We start from the raw sequence: 12,178 nt of genomic DNA on the forward strand, positions 1-12,178 counted from the left end.
TTAACCACTTTTTAAGATGATTAGGAAAGAGGGGAGAAGGGAAAGGGGCTTGGCTTTTTCCATTCACAGCAGTCTTCCTGCTAGCCCAGGCTCAGAGCTGCTACAAACAATACCCTCTCACATCCACTCTCCACCCCAGTGTGGCCTCCAGCCACAATATCCCAGAAAATAGACACAGAGGGACCTCGGGGATAAAGGTCTTTATTCAACAAAGTTATCTCACTCAGTAACAAAAGAAGGTCTGGATTCCCCTAAAGGTCTGGAGCAGTGTCCACCCCTGGCAGCAGGAAGCATGACCTGCTGACATATCAGCTGCAGCTCAGAGCCTCTGGTGGCCACTTAGAGGTCATAGTTGGGGTTCTTCCGAAGGATAACAAAACCTTCTAGAATAGGGGTGACGGGAAGAAACTCCTCAGTGGCCAATTCTGCCCGCTCCCCGTGAGCCAACAACACTGGGGTTGTGTGCGTCTGGAACCCTGTGATGGTCTTAGGCTTGCCGGCCTGGCCCACCACATCCACTGCCTGTAGGGTGAGAAAACTGAGATGAAGGACTCTTGATAGGAGTGCAACAGCAACCCAGTGCCCATCCCAGTTTCAGAGAAATGGCATATATGCATTCTACAAGTTCTGGAGTACAGCCTGGGCCCTCCCCTCTGCTCAGCCCCTCACCTGGCCCACACGGACGGACACCGGCAGTGGCCGCAGCTCCTCATCGAATGTGACCAGCATTCGGGGCTGCATGGCAGCCACCAGTCCATATAATACATAGTGCGACTTGCCTAGGATGACTGAGGGAAGCACACAGGACAAATACAGTTAAAGGCATAAGAGCAGGTCTGGCCTAAATCTTGGGACCTCACTCCAGCCCTGATTCTTTAACCCCTCAGCTGTACAGCTGAACTCACAGCCCTCCCCACAGACACCCTACTACAAACTGGAGATGCCACCACCTGACTCTGCCTAAAGCCCACAGACTCGATAATCACTTTTCCCCTCAGGGCAGAAAATGGGCTCGGTTCATCTTCAAAAGAAATCTCTTTGGTTAAGATCAAAAATGTGAGAGATGGCAGTCTCATGAGGCCCAAAGAACCTCAGAAACCCAGAGGAGTACACAGTTAACTTGGGTCTTGTTCCTAAATTACCAAGGAGGCCCTGGTTAGGGGTGGAAAGAGGGCACTCGGTGCCACCAGGTAAGATTCCCGACAGGAACTCACTGTTGCGGACATCCAGGAAAGAGACAAGCACGGTGAGCAGCCCAGCCACAGCCACTTGACTCATAAGCTGCCGGTCGCTGTGGTAGGGGCAGAGGGTGAGTGTGCCTTTCCCTAAATGTGTCAGGCCCTGGGGGAAAAAATACACAGAGAGAAGTGGAGGTGGGGAAGTCACGTCTAAGGAGAAATCACCTAACTCAGCCACACAAATCTCACAATGCATTCACATCCTCCTTTCCAGGCCAAATTTAAGGTTCCCTTCACACAGCGTCATGTCTCCCTTCCATCACACAGACACTTCCCCTGGCACACTCACTCTAAAGAGAACAGTTCTACTCTTTACCTGCGCCAAGCGCACCATGAAGAGGTTGTTGGGGTCCTTGGCATGATACTGGGCTAACTGGCGAAGCATCGCAGCCAGACGGGCATTATTGGTACCTGGAAATATTAAGTGTTACAAAGCTTGAAAAAAGGGCTTCAACCCTTCCCCCAAGATGCCTAAGATTTCTTTCTGACCAATACTTACCACTGCCCACCATGCCCATGGCAAAGATGGAGTTATAGGACACTTCTGGGTCAGCATCATGAGAGAATTTGCTTAGGGTATCCAGGATGTTGAGTCGTGGATTTGAAACAGAGATTAAGGCCAGTGCTAAAGGCACAGCCCTTCGGAGTGTAGGCTCCCCATATCTCAGCTGGTGATAAAATAACAAGAGTGTCACAGAAAGCAGAAAGAACAAGCTCAGTTACAAGAACAGACAGATGGGTAGATGGGGCCTTACCTTTTGTAGCAAGGGTGCAGCAGAAAGACCATTTCCCAACTGAGAAAACCCATTAGGGAAATCTCCTGGGGGAATTCTAGGCATCAAAACCAATACATTTCAATCTTCATGTGATACTCACCAGGTGGCCAAAGGTTCGTAGTGCCATCTCTGCACCAATCTCCTCCCCCATGGCAATAAGGGCGATCCCCAATACAGCCACTCCCTGCCAAAGAAGAGCCAGCAAAGCCCAGTAAGCTCATGGAACAGAAAACTCACCCCTGACTCAAGCCATCTAAGAAGAAAAAGCTGTCCTATGGGGCACATCCTGACCCCTCATGCAGGAACCCTGTCTCGTGCTATTTCAACACTCAGCAATGCCCAGAGAGGCTCTAAAACAAACTGAAATCCATATTATCTTTTCCCAGAGCCTCCCTGGAGTGTGCTCAGCTGCCCACAGAACCTGATGTGCTCCCATGTCAGCAGGGGCTTCCTTCTTGTCCTTGTCCTTCTTTTCCTTCTTGTCCTTGTCTTCCTCTTTTTCCTTGGAGTCAAAGTGCTCACTGCAAATGTGGAGTAGCTGCTGCACCTTCAGTACATTCCCAGAGCCTGGGGCAGGGTGGTCAGGCAAAGAAAGGGAAGAGATGAGAAGGCACCAAGAAAAAGCTTCCTCTAGGAACACAAGCCAAAGAATCTAAGGCGATTCAGGATGACTAAGAAAGGAGGCCCAAGAAAGAAGTGACACGTCCCTGAGGAGGAACAAACACACAGACCTGCATAGGCACACACATCCACAAGTGTGTTGGCGAAACTGCGGAACGGCTCAGACACAACCTCCAGAGCGGCCAGGATGGCCTCGATGGCCTCTCCCTTCCCTAAAGGAGAGGTCCAAGGGGTCAGAGGACAGGTACTCTCTTCCAGCACAGGCTGACTCATAAACTCTCCCTATTGTATCCAGTTAATACCAGTCTTTTGCCCAGAGACATTCTCTCACCCAGATGGTTGAGGCCCAGTCCAAGAGGAAGCCAACGGGCGTAAGTATCCTTGAGCTCAGTCTCTGACTTCTCCATGATGGTCTGAAGGATGGTGGAAGTGACATCGCCATTGCAGGAGCCCACTGCAATCATTCCACAGGCCAGAGCTGTCACACCTGCCACCTAGAAATGGGAAAATCAATACTTAGCATTACTAAATATCAAGTTATCAAACATTAAGTATTATCAAATATTAAGTAAGTTGTTAAAATAGTTGTTCACCTATCTTGATTCAAGATAGCCAACTCTTAGAGTCCACTGAAACCACATTAGGTAATAACCCCCTTCTGATGACAGGCCAAAATGACAAGAGCATCAAGCAGCCACTACACCAACTCCTTTGCATACTATTAACATTTAATCTTCAAAAAACCCCATGAAACAGGTTCTACTGTTATTCCTTATATTGACAAGAAAAAGGATGCCTAAGGAGATTGAGTCACAAGTCCAAGATCACACTACTTGTAAGCCAAGGTGGCAGGATTTGAACTGAGGTCTATCTGACTAAAACCTATGCTTTTAGTCACCAAACTTTATTTATCCATCACTAAAATTGATTCTACACAAGTAAGAAAATTTAAGGTTGGCTAATGACTAAAACAGCATACCCACCCCAAGCTGGGTAAAGTTCCTCCCCTCTCTAGTCTGATACTTCCTCATGGATCCCAAGGGCTGGAACTCAATACTAAACCATTAACTCTTTAGCCTCAATGTCCCCTGAGGCTTAGAAACCCAATTCCAAGCAATTTCACTGAAATGATACAAATCCCCACTCTCTCCCCTCCCCCACAACACACACACTCTTTTCCCCACTATTTATGAGACTGGAAGGACTCAGAATACCTTATCTCCCCTAAATGATCAACCACCACTATTCACCTCCATACTGGACTTGGAATCTCCCATCACAGGTAGCAGCAGGGTGAGAACATCTTCACGATTGGAGCCAGCATAGGCCAAGCCAAGCCTGCAAAAGCCAAAGAGAGACAGTCCCCAACACACATCCGAGGATAAGACAAGGAAGAAACAAAAACAGGACTGGTCATTTCAACAAATAGTCACCAAGAGCCAAACAGGCACAGTGGTAGTCTTTGGCTATACAAAGGTGGAAGAGCCCAATTCTGTTTTCACAGAGCTTACAGGCTAAGTACTATCAAAAGGAGACGCAAGAAGCCTTACCCAAAGATGGAACCAAGTCTCATGGTGTTGCTGTTGTGAAGGACATAGTCTGAGAGCAGTGCCAGGGCAGGGTCACACTCATTCCGGACACCGGAGTTCACAATGCCACAGGCCAGGAGGGCTCCTGACTACAAAACACAAACAGATTCTTCACCTGGGCTACTCTACCTTCCTCACCACAAAGGATGCCACATGGGCCTCATTATAGCATCTGCCTTAACTGGAGTCAAAAACCGGGCAGACCTACCAGTGAAAAGGAGGCCCCAAGAGAGCCCTAGCACATGGAAGGGGGATGTCTGCATTAGTGGGTTGTGCCTAGACCAACCTTGATATAGTCCTCGGAAGAGTACAGGTATTTGTCAATCTGGGTGAGGCCACCATCCACATCCCACAGCAGAATCATGCCAAGGGACGCAGCTGCACTCAGCATTCCTATACCAGGGAAAATCAGTCAGTCTTCCAGGCTCTACCCTTGAAAACTGTTATAAAGAACTCTCCAAAGAATTGCCTTGGGAATCCCTTATAACAACACATGCACCTACAAGGACAAAAAGACTGAACAAAATTACACAGAATAGGAACAGAATTATACCATGGTCCTTGTTCTTATAAAGCCATTTGTTGCCATCATCTGTCAGCAGCTTGTCTTGACCAAAGGCCGCATTCACAAAGCCGTTCACAAAAGAGGAGGCCAGGTTCATACGGGCAGAGTCCACCTGAGAGCCACTGCCCCCAAACCCTGCAAAGGAGGGGAAAACAATGAAGGTTTAGAGTAGAACAAGAAAGGAACATAGCATGACAAGTGATCCTGAGCTTGCCCCTTAGAATCCTCCATCTGTGGCCCCCAGCAGTGACGTAGGGAGAACCATGTGGGAATTCTGAGCTCTATAGGACAAGCATATTGGGCCAAGCCAACACTCAATACAAGAAACACAGTTAACAATCCTCCAATCCCCACACACATGGAGATGTCCACTCACTGTTGTTCTCTAGGTGGGTTTTATAGATGTCATCAGGCACCTTGGGCTCCATGATGTCCAGCTGAAGAGAAGTCAGAGGGTCACAGCTGCTCCCCTAGTCCTCCCTTAGCCATCCCTTCTGTTATCCCACTGAATGGCAATTCTAACCAAGGAGAGTCTAGTCAGAAGCATCAGGGAGGTAAAATGCCAGGTGGAATCAAAACCAAAAAACCTTGATGGGTAAGGACAAAGAATCTCACCTCTCGAGCTAAAGCCAAGAAGTTGCTGTTGAGCTGCACATTGGACATGATCTCTGTCAGGTCTTCATACTCCTCCACATCTTCGCTCAGCTCCAAAAACACCCCATGCCGGCCCAGCATGAATGCCATTTGTTTCTGTACAACCCTGTGGGAGACAGCCACCACATCTGCTCAGCCCCCATCCACTAGAATAACCTTTCAAGCCCTAACCAGAAACTACATGTCCCAGCACCTCATGCAAATGTCCCATCCACCAACTTATCACTTCACCCACTTTTTCCTTTACATACACATCTTTGCAGGAGGTGAAAATATCTTCTACCAGCTCCATGTCATTGAGCATCAGTGCCAATCTCAGAGCTTCAGGGAAGCGACTGAACTTCCGGAACACACCCAGGGCACAACGCAGTAGGGCAGAGTTTTCAGGTTCAGGCACGTAATTCACACAACTACCAAAGTAAAAATAATAAAGGAATCAGATATTCATTTACCTTGTTTAATTCACTTACCTGATACTGGATGCCTACTATCAGTTCAGTTAAGTCACTCAGTCGTGTCTGACTCTTTGAGACCCTATGGACTGCAGCAAGCCAAGCCTCCCTGTCCATCACCAACTCCCAGAGTTTACTCAAACTTGTGTCCACTGAGTGGTGATACCAGCCAACCATCTCATCCTCGGTTGTCCCCTTCTCCTCCCACCTTCAATCTTTCCCAGCATCAGGGTCTTTTCAAATGAGTCAGCTCTTCACATCAGGTGGCCAAAGTACTGGATGCCTACTATACACCAAATATTACACTAGTTATTGGGACTACTAAGGAGACATGATGTCTCTGTCTTCAAGAAGTTCACAGATGTTAACAAATTAACTTCAGCTTGATGTATCTTTGAAGCAGACACTCTTGGAAAATAAAGGAGTCACAACTGACAAAGAAGTACTGGAGAGGGTAGGCCTGCCACCCTTCCCTACCTTGCTCACTTACCTGGTGAGATAGAGGCAGACCTTTGCATAGGCATTCTCATCAATGTCTTTCTCCAGCATATCCACCTGTTCAATTTCCATGAGCAAGTCGCAGGCCTCATGCTCTGCATTGTGGGCCATGTTGTAGGGGACAATCTCCTTTACCAGGGTCAGCAGTGGCTCCCGCTGTGTCTTCTCCGCATCATCCAGCTCCTGCCACTCCTTAGCCACTTCTCCTGCGAGATGCCTATGGACAGGCCCAGACCATTAGAGTAACAGACCTTCACGGGAAGCACTTCCCTGTGGGTCATCAGAGAATTCACTATCTGGAAAACTCGATACACTGGTACTCTAAGACAGAACTCAGGACTATAACTCAGAACCTCTTCAGCTTCCCAAGAAGAAAAGGTCTTACCTGACGTATTCATGACCCCATGATGCCAATTCCTCCTGGGACCCCACAAGACGATATTTGAGGCACTCACGCTCCCCGCTCATGGTCATGGCCAAAACAGAGATGATGTCAGCAGCAAAACGCTACAAAGAAACCAGTCCTTTGAAGTCAAATTCAGGGTAAGGGGAACGTTACATTATGGAATCAAGATCACTGTCACTATTCCCCAAAGTAAATGTTAATTATATCACCAATCATGTTAAAAACTTAAAACATTTTATATTACCTAAGCCTGCTGCAATCTCCCTTTTGAACCAACATGATTGGAGGGTGCTAGCCAGGGGAGAGTAGAGAAAGATGGAGACTAAATTTTATTCCAACTGCAATAGTAAACTATTTATAAGTTTTAAGCAGAAAAGATTCACACTCTAAAGATCACTATAGCTGCTCTATGAAAGACAAACTGTAGGAGGTCATAGACAAAAGGAAGAGAGTCAGTCAGTTGGGAGGCTGCTGCAGTAGTTCAGGTGAAAACTGAACATTTCTTGGATTAGGGTTGTACCAACAGGCAGAGAAGTTACTGAGTTGGGATAATATTCTAGAGATAAAACACATGGAATAGGTGCATGGGATGTAAAGAATAGAAAAAAATTAAGGTTAAAGGTATATTGATAAAAATCATGATAATAAAATCCCAAGGTCCAACATAAATGACAAAAACATTATCCCTTCTGAAAACAATCTTCCTATCAACTCACTCTTACATTGAGTGTTTTGATTATGATGAGTTCTGTTGAACTTGCTCAGGATCTCAGGTCTACTAGGCTTTCTGAGATTCATGATAAGCCCCATGGTCTAGATGAAGAGGAATTCCCAAACTAGGCCTCCACCAGCTTCTGGAACAGTTTTACCTTATTCTCCCCAGGGGCCATGTTCTCATAGATCTCCTTCAGTTTGCCATAGTGTGGACGCAGAAATTTGAGAGGTTTGGGTACTGAAGTCATGGAAGTTGTAGAAGAACGAATCTGCCTCCGCAGTTCCTCCAGGGCTGGTCGGTACAGGGAAGTGTCCTTCTCCTGACCAGGGGATATTAAGGCTCAGATAAAAGAAATCTCATCCCTTAAGTCATAATACAGAGGTGTTTAACAATTCCCCTAGGAAAGTAACTGTGTCTCATCCATCTGGATTGTCCAGCTCCCTGCACACACACACACACACACACACACACACACACACACACACACACACACACTGCCTGGCACAAAAACAAATGTCCCCAGTTGAGAGTTCAAGAACTGTTTCTCCCATTAAACGAAGCCACAAAAATGTTTCATCTCTTTTTACTCCCCTCCCTCACAACATGATGGCAACACGACTCTAAAATACACTCCATCCTTCCCTATACCTCATATAAGAGCTGCTGCCCAAAGTGGAATAAAGCAAGCAAGAAAGATTCCTATATGCACCGGCTCTTGTTAACACTGTGACTCACCCCCAATCGTTCCACGAGCATCTCCAGTTCATCCTGAAGCTGTTTGTCCTCCTCAGACTGGAGAGTTGGAGGAAGAAGCCCATCAAGAGAAGCAATCTCAAACACATCCTCCTCCCAATCACCCTGGGGCAGGTGGAGAGTGAGCCTGCCTCCTTAGGGGGGACCAGGTGGACAAGGAGAGTGGGAGTGAGAAGACCTGGTGGGAAGGCAGCCTGGCTTCTGGGCCAGGCTCTGCTTGAAAGCCGTTCTGAAAAAAGGGGGTGACAATTACCAGCCCGAGCCCACCTCACGAGAAGGCGGTGAGGAAGGTGGTGAGGACTGGCAGGGGCGGCGGAGGTGATAGCGCAGAACGGAGGATGGGAGAGGGGGCAGAGAGGCGGGGTGCCGGGAGCCCCGAGGGTCGCCCTATCTGCCCTCTCCCGGGGTCGGCGGGGCCGCTGGGAGTCTAGTCCGAGGCCTGCGGGGCCGCCGTGACTCAGCCCACGGCCGCCTCCTCCGCCAGCTCCCGGGGCCGCGCCTCACCAGCTCCTGCTCTTTGTCCTTGTCCCCGGCATCCCGCCGCTCCTTGCCGCTCGGCTTCTCGTCCCCGCCGCCGGGAGACGTCGCTGGGGGTTGCTGGGGCTGCAGTGGTGCCTTGTCTCTGCCACCCTCCTCCATCTCCACCGCCAATGCGGGCCCGCTGCGCGCGCACCGCCCCCCCCCCCCGTTTCCCAGGTGTCCTTGCGTGCGTCGTCCACGGCACCTCCTCCCACAAAGCCCGCCTGCGACCGGAAACTCCGCGGCGACCCACCCACCCTCGCAGCCTGGAAGTCTCCGTCCGCAGACCTCGCTCTCCAGAGCCACGAGAAAACTACAATTCCCAGCTTCCCACGCGCCATAGGAGCCCCAGCGGCTCGGACCTGGAGTTTCCCGAACGCTGTTTGGGATTCGGGGGCTGTCGGTGCAGTAGGAGTTGAACTGGCTGTGAGCCGAGGCCGTAGTGTGAGTAGTACCCAGTGACACCCCAGTTAGCTGCGTGGTGGGACAAATGGACGACATTCTTGAAGTACTAGACTGTTGATTGCAGTCTTTGTGAAGTTTGTATAATGTATCTAGCCCCGTGGCATATTCATCTACTAACATTCCTCTCCCGTTGAAGAAGGAAATGACAACTCACTCCAGTATTACTGTCTGGAAAATCCCATGGACAGAGGAGGCTGGCGGGCTACCCATGGGGTCGCAAGAGTCGGACACGACTTAGCGACTAAATCATCACCACCATCACCACCCGTTGAAGAAGAGTGCTGTGATATTACCGTGAGGATGTGGATACCATCTTAAATCCACCTGCGGAGCCAGATGGAGTAGAAAAAAATACATCCAGTCCTACGCCCTAAGGCGAAGTTCTGGAGCTAAAAAACGGAAGAAGATAAGGTCTTTGTCCTCCATGTGTCTTTTGGTCTTCCTCTCCGTTATGACTTAGGAGGGATGTGACCAACGCAGTTTATGTCAGGTCTTATTTTAAATGATATATATTGTTATCACAACTTTTTGAGTTTGGTAGGATTGTGCCCATTTTACAGAGAAAAATCATAGTAATAGAATCAGGAATGAAACTCGCTCTTTCAATCTCCCAAATTCTTGAGTGTTTCAGGCAAATCTCAAAAGTTCTTCTCTTAGGCCTCCGTGTATGTATCTGGAAGGTGAGAAAAGAAGTAATTCTGCTCCCCTTCATCTTGTGGGAACACTCACCATTTGGCCTGGAGTCTTATTTTATGGATTCTGAGTCATTAAAAAAAATGCAGAAAGTGTTTGTTTAAAAAAAAAAAAAACAGCACAGTTAGCATTGAATGAATGCTGGCTAAATATTTGTATAGATGTTGACGTAAAGGTCTGATGCCCACTTTAAAAGCTGTTGTTCTTTTCCACTCAGTGTTTGAATTCTGGGGATGACCTTCCACTTCCATCACCAGTGACTGCCCCAGCCCTAGTGTGCTGACAGAAATTGGGTGGTGCATAGTGGTAAAGAATCTGACTCCCAGTACAGGATATGCAAGAGACATGGGTTTCACCCCTGGATTTGGGAAAATCTCCTGGAATAGGAAATGTCAACCTACTCCAGTATTCTTGCCTGGAAAATCCCATGGGCAGAGAAGTTGACAGGCTACAATCTATGGGGCCCGCAAAAAGTCAGACACGACTGAGCGACTGAGACATGTGGACACACACACACACATACACACACACACACACACACACACAGCTATTCTATTTTGTGGCTTCAAGATGTCCATGTTTTGTCATGCTTTCTTCAGTCACTATAGAGATATTTCTCCTAAATCCTATTTCCATGACTTCTTCTGTCAGATCTCAAATTTTGTCTTTTATACCAATCATATCCCCACCATTACTTTAGAGGAGATGGGGTGATATTGTGGCATAAAGCACCAGCTGTTAACAGCTGGTGACTCCAGATGAAGAGTATAGGAATGTTTGTTGTACTTTATTTCAACTGTTTTTTCTGTTTAAAATGTTTCAAAATTTAAAATTTGAGGATGAGTAAGAGAACATAAGCTTTAGAGAGGATAGACATGGTATTTAAAACCAAATTCTGGACTTCTTTGGTGGTTCAGTGGTTAAGACTCCATGCTTCAAATGCAGGGGGTGTGGGTTTGATCCCTGGATGGGAAAGTAGACTCCGACATGCCATGTGGCATGGCCTAAAAAATAAGTAAATATTTTTTTAAAAATAATAAAACCATATATGGCTGAGTCCCTTTGCTATCCACCTGAAACTATCTCAACATTGTTGATCGGCTATATTCCAATATAAAACAAAAAATTTAAGAAAAAATACCCAGTCAGAAGCAAAAAATGGAAAATAGGGAACTAGTGCATTAATTATGGTGCATCTATATAATGGAACAGCATACAGCCTTTCACAAAAACATGTACTAACATGGAAATAAGCTGATGACTTAGGTTACTGAATAAAGTATATTGTGAGTTTAAAAAAAAGAACACACACCAAATTCTGCCCTTCACCAGCTGTGATATTTGGGCAAGCTTCCTAATCTCTCTGTTTGGCTGCTTCTATGAAATTTGAGTAATTAAGTATCTCCCTCATAAGTTTTAATGAGAAGAAAATAAGAGTATATAAAGTGTCTGGCTAGTTGCTGGGCAACTGGAGAAAAAGCAGTTATTATTTTCCAGCTTCCTCGGATTTGCAGGGCTGCCCCTTGCTCCCTACCTCCAAGCACTCAAGCCCCAAACCTCTCTGGCCAAATGCAAATATCCCACTATTATTCTCAAGGCTTGATGATACATTGATGACCTTCCTCAAGCTTCATCTCAGTCAAATTGCTCTCTCAGAAGCACTCCTTCCTACCATTTGGCCAGATTCTCAGCCTTGTGACCAAATTGCTCTCCAGTCAAGGCCCATCACCTTTCCCTTTGCACCACCTTCCTTCAAATTGCACCCACTGACCAGCCATGCTTCCCCCAAACTTATGGCCTGAGCTGTAGAACTCCACCTCTTCTGGAGGCTCTGAAAATCATTCAACCCAAAGCATCATTTCTGTAACACTAGAAATGCTCCAGACAGGACAAACCATTGCACTGTTTCCACTGGGCTGCTACTTTGCCTGATTTTTTTCAAAGTCAGATTGCATTGTGGCCCTTCCCACCATTAATTCCCAGGACTGACAGGAGATGTTACAATCCCCTCTTTTTCATAATGACTGTTACAACTTCCCTTCTTCTGTTACAACCTCTTTATTATGCCCCTTTCCCCTACCTCCTTCTGATCAGCCTAAACATTTTACTATTTTGGAACATGCTCTGCCCCTTTGAGCTGGATCAGCCTTTTCACTTTGCTGTTCCTTCTGTATGGAATACCCTTCACCATTTTTTATTTTAAAAATTTATTCAGTTATTTACTTTCAACTGTA

At 47.1% G+C, this 12,178-nt stretch overlaps 1 protein-coding gene across 1 annotated transcript; it reads right to left on the reverse strand.

Annotated features, from left to right (window-relative positions):
- Window positions 1-201: 201 nt before the first annotated feature.
- PSMD2 (proteasome 26S subunit ubiquitin receptor, non-ATPase 2) lies at window positions 202-8,907 on the reverse strand. The gene is made up of 21 exons (XM_068989268.1): window positions 8,772-8,907; window positions 8,250-8,306; window positions 7,669-7,833; window positions 6,779-6,900; window positions 6,386-6,610; window positions 5,695-5,853; window positions 5,405-5,549; window positions 5,166-5,226; window positions 4,778-4,924; window positions 4,511-4,617; window positions 4,186-4,313; window positions 3,886-3,973; window positions 2,967-3,129; window positions 2,746-2,847; window positions 2,436-2,581; window positions 2,115-2,198; window positions 1,738-1,906; window positions 1,555-1,649; window positions 1,215-1,341; window positions 670-788; window positions 202-522 (listed from the first exon to the last, which is right to left on the reverse strand). Exons 1-21 carry the CDS (start codon window positions 8,904-8,906, stop codon window positions 340-342), a joined length of 2,727 nt encoding a protein of 908 aa, XP_068845369.1. The 5' UTR covers window position 8,907; the 3' UTR covers window positions 202-339.
- Between the last annotated feature and the right edge of the window lie 3,271 nt (window positions 8,908-12,178).

The sequence above is a fragment of the Capricornis sumatraensis genome, chromosome 1 (assembly GCF_032405125.1).
Source record: "Capricornis sumatraensis isolate serow.1 chromosome 1, serow.2, whole genome shotgun sequence".
NCBI lineage: Eukaryota > Metazoa > Chordata > Mammalia > Artiodactyla > Bovidae > Capricornis > Capricornis sumatraensis.

What these genes read in the sequence shown, in the direction of transcription:
- PSMD2 (XM_068989268.1), bottom strand. Translation starts at nt 8,906, where the DNA reads ATGGAGGAGGGTGGCAGAGACAAGGCACCACTGCAGCCCCAGCAACCC. An exon ending in ATTCCAAGTCCAGTATGGAG is followed by an intron (nt 3,130 to 3,885) that starts GTGAATAGTGGT and finishes TCCCATTTCTAG; the next exon opens with GTGGCAGGTGTGACAGCTCT. An exon ending in ACTGGGCCTCAACCATCTGG is followed by an intron (nt 2,848 to 2,966) that starts GTGAGAGAATGT and finishes CCTCTCCTTTAG; the next exon opens with GGAAGGGAGAGGCCATCGAG.